Here is a 16,558-nt window from a genome sequence, read left to right as displayed (position 1 = left end):
TATAAAGGAAACAGAGCTGATGCAAAGAGCTGAAGCAGAAGCAAGGAATGGAAGATCAGAACAGAGCAAAAGGAAATCCAGGAATGGATCGAAGCAAAACAGGGAAACTGAAGCAAGAGCGAGATATGCAGCTCCACAGCCTGGGTAGGACGTGACACCCCCGCTGCCAACTCCACCTCCTTCCGGCTGCAGCGGAAGGAGACGTCAACCCGCTGCCCCGGCAATACAGCAGGAAATTGGAAGCACCAGTAAGTGTGTGTGTGTGTGTGTGTGTGTGTGTGTGCGTGTGTGTGTGTTAAATGGGGGCATAGGGCATTTCTGGAATGCCTTATACCCCTATATGCCACTCTGGCACTTAGGGGGTTAAAAGGCATATTATGGGGCAGAGTGGCATACAGGGAGGTATAAGGCATTTCAGGAGGCAGAGTGGCGTTAAGGGGGCATTTAATAGAGCACTCTGTCTCCTGAAATGCCTTATACCTCCCTATTTGCCACTCTGCCCCATAATATGCCTTTTAACCCCCTAAATGCCAGAGTGGCATATAAGGGTATAAGGCATTTCTGGAGGCAGAGTGCTCTATACAATGCCTTTTAACTCCCTTAATGCCACTCTGCCTCCTGAAATGCCTTATACCTCCCTATATGCCACTCTGCCCCATAATATGCATTTTAACCCCCTAAATGCCAGAATGGGATATAGGGGTATAAGGCATTTCTGGAGGCAGAGTGGCACATAGGGGGTCAAAAGGCATACCATGGGGCACAGTGGCATATAGAGGGTTAAAAGGCATATCATGGGCCACAGTGCCATATTGGTGTGGCAAGCCTGGGGGCAGATGTGCGTAACTGGGGGACAGGTTGGAAAATACAAGGAAATAAAAACAAAAAAAATATTTTTCTCAATCATAGCTTTTATTTAAAAAAAATAGTTTGCATGAATTAACATTTACTGGTAAAACTTTTTTCCTTTAGGGTCGTCTTATATTCAGGCTTTTTCTTTTTTTCCTAAGTTAATACTCAGATTTTGGGGGGGTCGTCTTATAATCAGGGTCGTCTTATAATCAAGCAAATACGGTATGTGTTTTTGTGTTAGTTGTGAAGGTTTTATCCAATAAAATGAATTGGCTGGTGCAGATCTTGGACTGTGGGTAATATATTTAAAGCCTGTTAAAGCAAAAAAAAAGTTGCTGAAACGGACACTTAAGTACTCTGTGAGTAACCCTAATCCCCTGTCAGTACTTTAATATGCATTCTTCCAAAATGAAAAAAGAATAAGAGCACTTATCTGAGGTAGAATCTGCAGCTCTGCTGCTGCTGCTGCAGCCCTCATTCTCTGACGTCGGATGATTCTCGGTACTGATTGGGTGCTTGAGTGGTTTCCATGGAAGCACACGTAGGTCTAAGCAGCGTCCCGTCAGCTGGCGCTGGAGCTGACTCGCGGTAAGTATATCACATGCAGGATGATGTGTTCTGGCGAATGCACCCCCTGCCGGGCAACTAGTTGCGAGGCGGGGGAAGGGGCATCATATTGGGGGCTTTCTGCAGAATACCCCATCCATTTCCCACGGAAATTCGGAGGGGCCACGCAAGCTATCGTATGCATTAACGACACCGTTCCTTTTGGTAAGGGGTATCTGCCACTCTTGCCACACTGACTGACCCCTACTGTTTAGCTCAGAGGGGCAAATAGCTGCCAGTTAGACTGCCCACTTCTTGGGTGGGCCCTCTGGCCATCATGGCAGCAAGATTTGTAGACACCTTGCTAAATAAATACGTATAGTATTTGCATATTTACATTATCTTATAGAGGATCACTATACGGATATTGCTGCTCTAATGTGAACTGACCAATAACCGTTTAGGGTATGGATACATTAAATGAACAGCGGCCCCTGTGGACAGGCACCCGTCTCCTCATGTGCCCTCAAAAGGCTTGAAAGAACAGAAGGCAACTATTAAGAAGGAAGCATGGCTTCGTGCCAATCAAGCGGCTCGTCGTCACGCTCAGCCAATCAGCAATACCCTTGCATTACACCGGCAAACAGTTGAATGAATGGGGAGCTATCATTGGCTGCCTGGCAGTGCACTGATACATTTGTGTCTTTCCCTGGGTCGCTCTGCAATGCGGAGCAGGAGGAAGGAGGGGGGGACCTGGTAGGGGCACTGAGCGCGCAGTCATGGCCAGGTTTGCGCTGACCATCGTAAGACAGTAAGTGGCCTCCGTCTCATGTCACCGGCTGCAGCAGAGGAGTGTGTGCGGGGACACAGAGGCCAGACACCGCATGGGGGCTACCGGAACACTGGGGAGGGATAAGCCAGCTCCACATCATGACAATTAATGGGCAAATACTGGGGGCACCAGGGCATGTGTTCGGGACAAAGACTGATGTAAACAGACAGTAATTACATAGTATATTCTGAGATATATGTGTTTCATATGTTTATATGAAGAATATATATATATATTTATATATATATGTATATTCGTATATGTTTATATATATATTTACATGTCTGTGTAATTTAATGTTAATTTACAAGTTATTATACATTATTTATTAAAGGGATTTAAGCCCCCATAAAGAAGAATGTCTATTAAAGCATCACGTGCTTCAAAATAAAGGGCTTGGTTGAGGCAGAAGCTGCAGCTGTCCTCCTCCATGGCCCTACAGCTCTTGGCGCGGTTTGGCTCCCGTCGGCAGCCGAGCGAGCGCAGGAGCTGACTGGATATGGAGGGGTGCATGGCGTATAGCTGGGGGGCAAATGCATATGTGGGAATTCTGCAGGTGGGGTAAAGCATGAAACGTTAAAGGTACCATGTAGTCAAAATGCATATGGCGGCCCAAGTGTCCTACGGTGACCATTTCTGGACCCCTGGTCCACTAACACATTTGGATTTGGATTTAATGACACTTCTATATTTTTCATTTAGTGGGGAGACCAGATACAACAAGGAGAAAATGCTACAAGGTGAGAAGAAAACGCCGATAACCAATAAAATGCTGATTCCGTTCTGAGAGGGGCTCATCTTTCATTTGTATTTTCCTCCCGCAGGCCAAGGGGTGGACGAACCTCTCTCAGAAACAGGATTCAAGCAGGCAGATGCAGCCGGAAGATTTCTTAGCAATGTCAAGTTTACGCATATTTTCTCGAGTGACCTGATCCGGGCAAAGCAAGTAAGTTCTTCTTTATATGTAGGATCTAAAGTAGTCTACATTAGAGGGGGGGCTGAGGCAGCTGGTTGCATGGTGTGTAGGACACGCAAAGGAAGGCCTTCAAGAGCGTCTTTAGGTGGACCAAGTTACTTAGACAGAGGAAGGCTGGCTTGGCTCTTGCTTGTAGTCCTCTACTCTCAACAAGCTTGACCAAACCACCCAACCATACTGTAACCCACCGACGCACAAGGACTACTGCATAGGGGACCCCTGCCACTAACATGATATTTATTTTAACACACAGTCATGGCCCTCAGAACCTCTTCCTGAATGAGGTTTAGTCACTAAAGGGAGCATTGACAGTAGAGTTGTGTTGCACCCGCTTTACTTTATTATAAACATTATGAAGGTCCAAACCCAGTAAGCCTTTGCAGCAGGAAGATCTGGGTTGGCCGTGTATAATGTATAGTTAAATCAGGGAGATCTCCACAAAGTCTCCCCACCCACTGAATTATGCATTGTCCAGGGCCAGCTCAGCTCTTCTTGGCGGAGAGACTTTCTAGCATTGGACCTTCATCATGAATAGTGTGAGAGAGTGAAAACCGCAACTCTCCTACTTACCCTCCCTTTATTGATTACATATTGCTGTAGTCCTTTGTTTCTATTGTATAGATTGCTTGCCTGTCTGATGATGGTTGCAAGAAGAAAACCAACAAGCAATAATACTAAGGTTTTTAAATCTTAAAAGCTCTACTTTTTGAGATTGGAAATGTCTGGCTCCTCTTGTAACTCCATGGTTTGGCTTTTGGAACTGGTGGGAAATGCACCATCAACCACGACCACATGTCATGTATGTATAGCTCCAGAATGGCTCTTAAAATTGTTCTTTGCTGAAGATATGATAAAAATATTCTGCAGGCAGAGTTTCTCCAGTTTAGTCCCCACAATGGGCAATGCGGTGGTAGTAAAATATGCTGATACATGGCTGTTTTACAGCACAAACATAAGGAGAGTGCTTGCAAACTTGTCATGGTCAGTGCATGAATTAAGCAGCTGTGTGGGAATGTCTAAGTTTTGTGAGCAGAGAGCCCAGAAATAAGATAGCAGCCACTTCCATTGAGAAGCTTCAGTTTAGGATTTCTAGTCATCATTTTGATGACCTAGAGTTGTTCTCTTGAGCTATACATGCGGCCAGTACAACTTAAAACTGTGAAGTTGTGCTGTCTTCGGCACACCCTTACAATGCTTGGGGGCATCCACTGGTCTTTGGAACATCTTTGGGGATGAAGGAGAAAGAGCCGTACACGTGAATCCTCATCAAGTTATACCGCACATGGCATAATAGTTTTTTTTTCTCGTTGCAGTTAAAAATAAAGCTTTTGGTAATTCTTTTTGCCCCAAGATATTTTTTGATTGACAGTTGCACTCATGATGTCACCAAGTGAGAATTTACACTGATCTCTGTATGGAATAATCATTGCATGAATGTTCCACAGACGGCATGCTCCATCATGAAGAACAACCAACGCAGCGAGCCGGTTACAATTAACTATGACAGCAGACTGCGAGAAAGGGTGAGTACTTATCACCAGTTACCTTATTGAGTACTAACCTATGTGACTGGTAGGCACACCGTAACATAGAAATAGTATGTGGTTTAGAGCACCAAACAAACTCGACCTTCCTATAATCCAAAAATGATGAGAGTGACAGCTTTAACTTTTTTTGGTGGATGCACAGGTATGACGTACGATAGACTGGTGTCATCCCCATTCAGACTTGTTCATCTTGAATTGTGTTGGACTAAATCTCTTACCACTCATTCAAGATGGCTGGGAATTGAGATTGAGATGGTGCGGGCAACGTTAGACTTCCTTGAGGTTTGGGCACGCTTGTTGAATTGAATGTATGTGACACAGTTTCTTATGGTTGCAGAAGTACGGCGCTGCGGAAGGTCGACCTCTAAGTGAACTAAAGACAATGGCCAAGACTGCTGGGCAGCAGTGTCCTTCATATACACCTCCCGGAGGAGAGACTTTAGAGGAGGTAAGACAAGTCAATGTGCTTACGATCGTGTGTGACACTACCGGATCTACCGTTTGGCCTGTCATGGTTGGCAATTGGCTAAGGTCCCTTCGGAGTGTGGTTCTGGGCTCAAATTACACCCCTTCTTCTCGCTCTTATGTTTATATTTCCCTTTTTTCAGGTTAGAGCTCGTGCCAAAGATTTTTTTGAGTTTCTTTGCCGGTTGATGATTGAGGAATCACGTGCTGCGGGAAGTCCTGGGATCACGCCTGCAGATCTCGCCCCATTCACGAATCATGGCTGTGCAACTACAGACAACGGTGATAACACACTGGATGCACACGTACTTTTAGTGAGCCACGGAGCATACATGAGGAATTGGATCAAGTATTTTGTAGAAGATTTACAATTCACTTTCCCCCCTGATCTGAAGAAATCTCGAGAACTGTCCGTTAGTCCCAACACCGGGATCAGCCATTTTATTGTCAGTGTTGAATCTGGGGGAAACACGATCCCTAAAATCCATTGTGTTTGTATTAATCGTCATGATCATCTAGTGGATGTAAATGCAGACACCAGCCATTATGTCGTATGAGTTGTATCGACTGTCCAGAGTGTGTACGGAGTGAACACCCATCGCCTCTAAAGGTGTTGGTGAACGTCTCTGGTCGGTATCGTATGCTAGTAGTTAAGGAATAGCTGGACAGACAGGTGTTGCTATATATATGTATATCAGTGCATGTAATAAACATATTTATAACTTACTCCTAAACCTTTTGTGGAAAGTATTTTTTACCTAAACCATGTATTTAAAGCCGTATAGAGGTGTTCTTTTGGTTCCTATACAAATTGAAACTTTTTAAACACTACTTATCAAAAAGAAAACAGTGTTATGATAAAGGTAAATAGATAGCTGTAGAACTGTTCTTTAACTAAGCAGTATTTAGTAAACTTCTAAAGTAAACTTTAAAAATCTATTTAAATAGTGCAAGGCACTCTCCTGTAGAATGCTTGAACGCTCGTGTCTTTTAAAGGACCGTAGTAATCCAGCCACATACGTTCCTGGTCAGTAATGTATAGAGCGTCTCTGAACTGATACAACCTTCTATTGCCGCACATTGAAATGTGTCTACAATCTTGTCCCTGACATCCTTGGACAGCTCTTTGGTCTTGGCCATGGTGGAGAGTTTGGAATCTGATTGATTGATTGCTTCTGTGGACAGGTGTCTTTTATACAGACAGTGCTCCTAATCTCAGCTCGTTACCTGTATAAAAGGCACCTGGGAGCCAGACGTCTTGCTGATTGCTAGGGGATCAAATACTTATTTCACTAAGTAAAATGCAAATCAATTTATAACTTATTTGAAATGCGTTATTCAGGATTCTTTTTTGTTGTTCTTCTGTCTCTCACTGTTCAAATAAATCATAGACCTATCATGTCTTTGCCAGTGGGCAAATGTACAAAATCAGCAGGGGATCAAATCATTTTTTCCTTCAAAAGATGAGTTTCTTCATATAATAAAACTAGAAAAGCCAGTTCATATTTATATGAAATTTAATCTGGAGATGTCTTTCTGGAGATGTGTTTCTGGATGCGTTTCATAAATATGACACTAGGTGGCGCTAGTATGTTTCAGTTGGATTTTGTCTAGAAGTCAAAAAATATGTACTTTGCCAAACATGCCTGCTTTCTGGACAAGATTTAATGTAATCCCAGCGTATATCTACCAAGTGACCCTACTCTCGATGGACAGCCCCTCCGGTTACCAAGAAACTGTGTTGCCCTGAGCTGGAAAAAATCAGGATGAAATGATGACTGCCAAAAAATTTCTTGTCTGCCCACAATCCACCTACGAGTCACTCCTTCTTCAGACAAACTTTTTTTTCTAACCCTTATTCTACATCTTTTTGGCTCTGATGTATGCAATTCCATGGAGCCAGAGATACATAGCTTTTGAGTATAAGATCATTGCAGTGACAATAATATGTGCTTTGTGGGTTTCTGCTGACATAACAACCTCCCCATCGAACAGACACATTATTCACTCCACCGAGTCGTTGGAAAGCAATCAGTGGCAGTTCTGAGAACTTGAGAATAAGTCTAGGAATCCTCTGCCCAGGACGGCTGGTAACATTTAGTACATGGACAAACCCAGCTACATGAACCAGTAACGTAGCAGCCCAAGTGATACCTGGTTCATAGCATACTCAGTGTGTGCTACGCAGTAAGGTCTAACACACATTAACCAATAGGAACTGCACAGAAAGGATCCAATCCCGGCTTAATGTCCAAAAGGATGACTAATTTTCTTTTTTACTCTAGAAAGCCTTAGGGCTTTGCATGGCAAAAAAGCTTCTGCCAGTAGTCTTGCCATCTTTACGTTGGAATAGCCCAGTGGGTCGTTCCCCTACTGTCAGCCATTCTGTGCACCAGTGTTCCCCTTCCACCGACCACCCTCTTAGTGAACTAAGATATCTTTTCTTTACATCTAAGCCTTTGACCCACTAGTTTTAGAATATAGGGTGCTGGAGCTCATGATTGAAACATAGCACGTGTATCTGGGTGCCACCTCCATCTTATGAACATCACTCCTATGGCGACTTTCTTTTTCTTTAAGGTAAAAACCTGGGCTTATAGACCTTAATTAGCCAACGGAAGGAGAAGACCCAGACAATGTATTCCGGATCGGAAATTACACTACAGGCATCTCTGGACAAGGCAGGACTGGAGATAATGAGGTGGACCTGGCCAGTGGCCACCTAATTGCATCAGCATGACTGGCAGCTGGATATGGCAGGCATCATGCCAAGTCTTTATGGTCAGGGTGAGTGGGACTGAGCCTTTTCAGGCGATGGCCGCACACCATAGCACCCGATGTGTCTTTAGACACAAAGCCACCGGTGCCCATACAACCTCTGCAAGGTTATAGACATAATATAGACAAGGCCTTTGAGTAAAATGGGCCAAGTGCAGAACTTATACAAAATGGCGGCAGCATGGTGGGTGTGGTTGCTGCTAAGCCACTCCCCTTTCTAAACACAGAAACAGAAATACACAACCAATAGGACCTAAAATAACACAAAAAGTACAAAAAAGAACAGGAAATTGAGCTGTGTAAAGAATTATTTTATTTGCATACAAAGAAGACTCAATATTTGGAGTACATCATAAATATCTATAAATAGTATGAAACTTTGCAACAATCCAAATAAATAAATAAATATTGGAGCACAAAAAAAAGATAAAGTGGTGGAATGTACAAAGGAGTGATACGTTGGAGGGAGATCTCTCACTGGAGTAAATGATTGTCAGCTTATTACTCCTTAGTACATCTCGCCTATAGACTCCATACAGGCTGCCAGTACCCATTACCTTTCTGCAAAATGTCTTCGAAAACACCAGTTTTTAGGTCTAAAGATCAGAGTGCATGAAGAAAAAAAAAATAATGTTTACATTTTTTAATTTCATAATTATCAAGATGTTTTGAATGGTCCTGAATAATATATATATATATATATATCTCACTGAAACGCCAAAACAAAAAATAATTTCGCTCTGTCAGATAAAATTTCTAAACTCTCATACATATAAGTTACCAAAGTGCCAAAAATTACATTACTCAATATTTTAGTAAATAACATGAAATTGACCAATGCTTTCAGTTGAAAATAAAAGTAAACTGAAAAGACCTCAACGTCCTTAAATCTTTTTCCCCCTGCAAATGAATAATAATAAAATAAAATTCATAAGACAATAGTGCAATTATTTAAGTTTTTTAGCAACAATAACAAAAATACATATTGGTCTTTGTAGTTTTCACTCATATAGTGAATATTATATATATATATATTATATATATATATATATATATATATATATATATATATTATCCTTAATATATAACCCTAAACATTAAATATATTTTTTAAAAATATAAAGCCCGATTTCTTACTAGACCTTTCTTTTTTGGATATATCTAAAAATTTTTAAAAATAAATATTTAAAGGTTTTGATATGGAATGAGTTCAATTTCATATAGTAAAACATATAAATATTTTTTCAGAATATATATCTCTCTAAAAGTTAATTTGAATGTCATATTAAATTATTAAATAATATTAAAGACATAGGTGAAATCCAAATAGCCAGCTTGACTTACGTCATAATAACATATTTAGTTATAATACCAGTCCCTACCTATCTCGTCAGGATATTTTATTTAAATAAAAAATCATTAAAATATTTAAAAATAAATGTCCTAAAAATCTGGTATGGGGTTGTCTTTGTGATGAAGTATTATAGTTTTCCACAAAGAACCAGTAGAAAAGCTTATTATATTATAACATCCAGGTTCCATTAACCTCTCTGACCTATACATATAGCTATATAGAAAATTATATACTGATAAATCTACACATTTGTGCAAAGATTGTCATTTGTTTCTAACCAAATATTATACTAAAATATTAAAGTTAAATAAGAAATAAATATCCTTTTTTTGTAGCAAATAACTCACTGGTTCCTTTTTTTTTTTTATAAAGGAGTGTACATTTATGGATGCATAAGAAGGGTTCAAATTGTCATCTGCTAAACTAAGTGAGTTAAATAAGAAGAGATTTGTAGAAATGTCCTTAGTTTTAAATGTTTCTGTTGAAAATTTAAACATGTATGGGATGGGCGTAGAGCTATCTCCTGAAACCAAGACAAGATCAAGGACTGATTAAGACTCAAGTCTTACATCAGGAAAAATGAGAAGACAAGATGGGCGGAACGGTCCTTGACCTGATCTACTGTCACGTTCTATGTTTCTATCTGACGAATGGATGAAGATGGTCTTGCAACTAGAACCTTAAAGAACGTCCCTTGTTTTCAGGACTAAGGTGGGACAATCAATGTATTTTATATACTTGTGATGGTCAAAGACCCAATTTGACAAACAGAAAGTCTCCACCGGTGAGGGTACTTGAGTAGCCGTGTTTAGAAACCTATGAAATGAACCTGCTGATGGAACCTGGAATGTCACATATGGAAAACATAGATCAAATAATCTCTACTTTCCATGGAACCAATCATGATCAGTGGCACAGATTGCCGGACTGGTCACTTACTGGGATTGGAACTCTGTGTCTTGGTCTTCAAGATTCCAGTTAGGGCTTCTTTGTAGTCACGGTACATTTCTTGAAATAATGAATTCTGCTCAATGCACAAAACAAGAATAAGTTGAACGAACCTTCCTACAATTACTGTTTCGACTTAATAAATAGAGAAAAGCAAAACTGGGTAGAAAAATATAATATTGCTATCTAAAAGCGACGGTTTTGTTTGGTTGCGTGCATTGTGAAAAGCCTTCATAAGCTAAAACTATATAAAACTGTGGGGTATGCTTGAATGCTTCCTAAAAGTGTTATTATATCTTATATATCTTGAGTAGAACTTTGAATATATTATTTCTGTCAGTCAGAAGAGACTGTGTGTCAATTACAGTAGCTAAGAGATTTGTAAGGCCACTTGGGGATTACTACCCATGAAGTCTGACAATTCTACTGATAGTGGAAAAGTGGCACATGAGGACGCGTTTTCCTGGTTATGATAATACGAATCGGGTCCTCTGGGTCTTCCTTTTCATTGTGATTTCGCCTTAGGGGCTCTTGAGGAGCTGAAGATAGGACCTCTTGAACATTCTTTGGAGGTGAATAATTAATATTTTTCTTTAAGGTTCTCATAATGTCCTCTGGGTCATCTGCGCTTCTGGTGTGTCTGATAACAGGTTCTGGAGTGATGAATCTGGTGATGGGGATCTGGTTCTCCATAGACAGAAATTGGGAATACGGTGGAAGGTCCATGCCTGGGCGGAATATGTGTTTGGGCTTCTTCAGGCTGATCAGATAGTTGTGTTTCGGAGAGTGGTACACATCATGCCTGTTTTCCAGGGTCTCGTGTTTGAATATGCAGTCATCATAGCTAAAGAAATGCTGATGGGTAGAGACATAAGTATTGTTAGTCTGGGCATTCACTATTGTGTTAAAATGCGTTAAGACCTTATTTTGTAATAAATATCTAGCCCTCTATTTAGCAGACATAGGGAAGTGGGATCATACTGTAGACGTACTACATTCATACTGTTTGGTGGCCACCTGGATTCAGTAGTCATAATAATAACATTTAATCGTTGTTAAGACTAAAGGGTGTCTGAAACGCCAGGCAGCCTCTTGGGATACCCTTGATGGTGCTAATAATAATTTATTTTAAGGTCAGTTCACAATGTGTTTTTGAGCTTTAGAAGAACTTTGTCCTTTTGCTTACCGAGCCGAAGACATTGCCGTATCGGTCCATGCACAAGTAGCGTCCACTCTTGACGCCGGTGATGACCACTCGGCCAGCTGATTCCGATTTAATCATTAGTGCACCTGTTTAAGAAAGTAAAAGAATGGTTTGGTGGTTTTTTTTTCAAGACAGACTTCCCATTAATTATGTTATTCGATATCTTCTTATTATTTTACACAGATCTATTGTTTTTCAGATAGATCTGAAAACTGGATGGTGTCCCTGGGCTCCTAGTACCAAAAAAATAGAACTTTGTGTTTTCTCACAATAGTAATACATAAATAGAAATTCTGATAAAACGGGTCAAAACAATCACCGTAAAACGGAATGGAATGTTCTTGATTGCTTTCCCTTTACCAAGAGGCACCAGAATTGATCGTTACAGAACCTCTTGTGTTTCCAAAGATCTTCAATGTAAGTATTAAAAAATGTAGCTTATACTTATAAAATTACTTGGGGGCTGATCAACATCCAGAGACTTTAAACACTAACCCCAAGGCACAAGTAATGTAACAGGTTGTAGGAAACACAATTACGATATTCTTGAATGCATTGTGCAGCCAGTAGACACTGGAATATGGAGCAATATAGACACCAGGAAGCATTAGGACACTATGTGCATCCTGACTGTGCTCCTTCTATGTGCCCCTATGCTATTCTCTTTGGTGATCATGTTTTAAAGAAGACAGATAGATGGCATTTGTGGTCTATTCACTCAAAGGAGAGCTGACAGGAGAGTGTTGGTTTCACCTCCCTGACTTCGCTATACATTATGAACGTCCAACTCCAGTAAATTTCTGCTGCAGGTAGAGCCTGGCTAGCCCTGTATAATGTATACTTAAATCAACACAACTTCTTCAACATTCCCTCATCATGGCCAGCTTAGCCCTGGTTATGGGAGAGACTTGTCAATATTGGCCATTCATAAGTAAGAGAGTTAAAACACCAACAATAAATAAACCCCATTGAGTATGCGCTACAAAGGATTTAAGATATCAGTGAACCTTTATTGATACATTGTGACCCAAGAATAGTTCAAACATGTCAATTAATCAATCAATTTATTTATATGCAAATTCAGTGGTTCTCAAAGTGGACAGAATAGCACAGAATCACGGATCTCTTACAAGTTAGTGGCACTTTTACCTATTGTGTAATACACCCTAACTACCTCTAGATTGTAAGCTCTTTTAAACAGGACCCTCCTCACCTGCTGTCTCTGTTAGTCAAATTGTTATGTTATATACTACTTGTTATGTCCTGTCTACCCACTGTACAGCGCTACAGAATATGATGGTGCTATATAAAACGATACATAATAATAATTATTGTATTGTACAGTTTCACAACAGGACCCTACAAGGGTATAAATCTTCCATGTAGAGCTGCTAAAGCCCCCCGAGAGGCTGGACCACTCATCACCGCTTTGTACAGGTATAGAGCGGACCGTATATAACCCTCGTTTTATTTTCTGGCATAACATTTCACATTTTTTAAAGTGTTATAGGTGGGATGCTAGGACGGTTTTGCCTGGATGGCGTCATTTCATGGATATTTCATTTCATGAGCAGCCTTTTTGAATGAATAACCTTTAAAGTATTTGATTTTTATTATTTTTTTTTACATTTATTTCTGTGTTTTATCATTTACTTTTTTTTCTGATTGGTCAGTTCAGTTTAGAGTTACATACAGTCCAAAATTTGAAAATGTCCTAGATTTTAATCAATAATGCGTTAATTCTATCTAGATTCTGCCAGCTAATATTATTTCATATTTCATATATATATATATACAGGTCACATTACTTTTCCAGTCACCCCACACATATACCAAGTTTTGTTATTATGTAAAATAATCATTGTCAAAAAAACATATAAAGTAATATGAAGCACATTATTAAAAAAATACAGTTTTTCCAGTTTGAATTGCTAGCAATCGGATTAATTTTACATCCGGAATATTAAAGATCCTAAAACAAAATCTACACACTGGAAACATTATGAAATATGACATTAAAAATGTAAAAAACATAAAAAAATTCAAGATGTATCTTTTATATGCATTGAAAATGAACTACTTTCATAGAAACATTTTGGGGGAAAAACAGGCAGACTAGATGGGCGAAATGGTTCTTATTTCCCGTCAAATTCTATGTTTCTCTGTTTAAGGTGCATCTTTTATAGGAATTAAAAATCAACTACTTTTATCATTTTGATGACGTGAATACTTACTGTAAATGGTCTGATGGGGGGATCCATTAACGCTCCCATCGTGGTTGATCTGCAGGTGGAAGCTGTTCCATTCGGTGGCTGTGTACAGGTGCATTAGTCTGTCGGGATTCCCCCAACCGGCATTGATGACCGGAGAGGAGTTCGGGAAGCCTACGGTCACCTTTACTCTGGTGAGTAGACTCAGTGCAAACAGCACCATAGCCGGCCAATTCTTCTTACTGACCTTGGGCATTTTTTTCTCTCTCTCTCTCCCTTTTTTTTGCCTCTTGGAATAGATGCTGCTGAAATGTGAAACTTTGTCCTCTCTTCTCTTCTGTCAGCGCAGAGATTCAGTAGCCTCCCAACTTTTTTGCACTATTTATAAAGGCTAACTGTCCAGTGACATCACACAGGAAAAAGTTGTTGAGAACATCCTTTTTCTGTTGTAACAGCAGAAATTTAAGCGAGCCCTGAGAAACAGAATACCCAAGGAAAGGGAGTTCACGTGGATACCCTGGGGGGAAAAATATTAAAGGCAATTACAAAGAATTAACCCCATCTGCAGTATGTTTTAAAGGTTGACCTCTGTGAACAAGCTGTACCTGCTTTTGTAAGAGAAATCACTGGACAACTAATTCTTACATCCCAGGTTTCAGACATTTTACTGTGTCTTATTTAATATTGTTATTAATATTATTATTATAATTATTATTATTATTTTATTTTTATTATAATTATTATTCACATTCCTTAACATAGGTTGCCAACTGCACATTTGAAACTATTACAATTAAACATGTAAATTTTTAACATTATTGAATTACAAATTACATTAAAATTAATAAAATAAAAATTACATTTTTTTTGAAAACCAATGTTGTGTAAAATGTATTTTCTGCTACATTTTAAACAAAATCAATCAAGAAATTGTATGTACCTTTATCACCCAATTATTGCTAGTTACTTATTTAGGCTGAAACTGTAATCTTCAGTTCTGGTTCAATAATTTTGAAGTTGTTGGTTGGAACCATGGGGTAAAGCTTTCTCTCACCTGAAAGAACTTCTGAACTAAGGAACACTGCCCTACATTATTGAGGAGCAGCAGAACACCACCATGACCTGGCCATTGACTGTTGTCTTGAACTTGTAGTCCAGAGATGTTCAAGTCCAAGTCCTTCTTGGTCTAGGCTTTGTTTAAAGCATCTTGATGGCATGGTTGCACCTTAGGAACAAAGCATGTAGCTGTCACACCTCTGTATTTAGGCTGAATCTTTAGGCTGCCAGGTGTTCCTGACATATGAAGAAACCTAGCTTGGCTTTTACATGTACCGATGATTGCGTAAACATGGATTCTGAAGAAGCTTCCACCAGGTGGTTAGACTTCCATACCATTGGAATGGAAATTAACCTGTTTAAAATATAATTTTCCAGGAGTAATATCATTTTATTTATCATTTTCTTGTATACACATGTCAACAAAATGACTATTGAAACATCTTCAAGAAGATAAGCGAGACATTTCAACCTCTGAAGGTCACCTAAAATTCCAGATCATGCATACTGTATGGGACCTTCGTTTCGCATTATGGAGTGTTAAAAAAAATGCAACTTTTTTTCTGATCTGGTCTGAGATAAAGGGGAAATATTGCAAAGTCAACTAGGCGCTTTGCCAAAGTCCCCAGCACATTTTCAGACAGCTCCTGAAATCAGCAGAGGAAAGCATTGTTCTATTGTGGTGATAATGGCACCAATGACCATGCAAAAGAAAAAAAGGAATGTAAGCAGTTTCTTAGGATTTGAATTCAATGGTCCTCATCATTATAAATGCTGTTTTAATTCAATTTGCTATGTTTCTCCACATTTATACTCGAATTACTTGAATTTAGTGTCCTTCTATGGACTGAATTTCCATAATCAGCTCACATTGGCAACTTTTGATGGCCAATACCTGTAAACATAGAATTTGACGGCAGATAAGAACCATTCGGCTCATCTAGTCTGCCTTTTCTCTTGATGTCTCAGACCTTAATCAGTCCTTGGTCTTGTCTTCGATTCAGGAGCCTTATGCCTACCTATGGACCAATAATTTGACCAGTAGTTTTTTTGTCAAGTGCGTGATGGAACCTGTATTCTGGTCATGGTGTCTGCAGAACTTTTTCCAGATGGAGGCAAAATACAAGCCCTGTCCAAGGGATGAGGCATAGGCAAGATAAGGTGGATCGTGGATGAGGCTGAAATGCACCATCCATGGCATTATTAGAATGATATGGAGTGTTGACACTACCAACATTGTTGATCTTCATGGTTGATCCTGTAGTAGCCTCACCTGTACAGTACAGTGGTACATTTTGGATCTGGTCCTTAGTTTGCGCCGCCGTCTGGAAACACACAACCAAACCACACGCTGTGAGAGTATAGCATGCCGCCATTTGTATCCATACCGCTGCACATACATCGATTATTATCCACCAGCCTTAAAGTCCAATTTTAAGGTCCAAACTTGTTCAGAATTCTTTTGTACATTCAATGTTAGAATTTTGATCTGGTAACTTTTGGATAACTAAACAGTGAAACTGTTTCATTGAAAACACAGGTCACTCTCTAGCCATTCTCTAGCACTCGGCATGACCGTTCGTTTGCTACCTTCTAAAGAACATGCGCTGTTATAGCTTGCAGTATAGCTTGCAAACATGTTTTACATCCAATTGGCTTGTGAGCCCACTGCCCTCTCTCGCCGGTTTGTTTGCTATATGCCTTTTAATGTGAGTACGTGTGTCTCCGAACGTGTGTCCATGTCTAGAGTGCATGCGAAATAGTATCTGAGTGTCAATTTCACAGATCAG

General features: G+C 39.8%; 2 protein-coding genes across 2 annotated transcripts; one reads left to right on the top strand and one right to left on the bottom strand.

Moving 5' to 3' along the window:
* Window positions 1-2,177: 2,177 nt before the first annotated feature.
* LOC149287287 (fructose-2,6-bisphosphatase TIGAR-like) lies at window positions 2,178-5,775 on the top strand. The gene is made up of 6 exons (XM_089493095.1): window positions 2,178-2,209; window positions 2,933-2,970; window positions 3,055-3,176; window positions 4,652-4,729; window positions 5,091-5,201; window positions 5,362-5,775. Exons 1-6 carry the CDS (start codon window positions 2,178-2,180, stop codon window positions 5,773-5,775), a joined length of 795 nt encoding a protein of 264 aa, XP_089349221.1.
* A 4,946-nt stretch (window positions 5,776-10,721) lies between these two features.
* Window positions 10,722-13,935, bottom strand: LOC149287286 (fibroblast growth factor 23-like). The gene is made up of 3 exons (XM_089493009.1): window positions 13,737-13,935; window positions 11,485-11,588; window positions 10,722-11,153 (listed from the first exon to the last, which is right to left on the bottom strand). Exons 1-3 carry the CDS (start codon window positions 13,933-13,935, stop codon window positions 10,722-10,724), a joined length of 735 nt encoding a protein of 244 aa, XP_089349135.1.
* Window positions 13,936-16,558: the final 2,623 nt, after the last annotated feature.

This window comes from Sceloporus occidentalis, unplaced genomic scaffold (genome assembly GCF_023333645.1).
Source record: "Sceloporus occidentalis isolate IW3139 unplaced genomic scaffold, rSceOcc1.0.p SCAF_62, whole genome shotgun sequence".
NCBI classification, from domain to species: Eukaryota; Metazoa; Chordata; class Lepidosauria; order Squamata; family Phrynosomatidae; genus Sceloporus; species Sceloporus occidentalis.
This window is presented reverse-complemented; position numbering and strand designations above follow the sequence as displayed.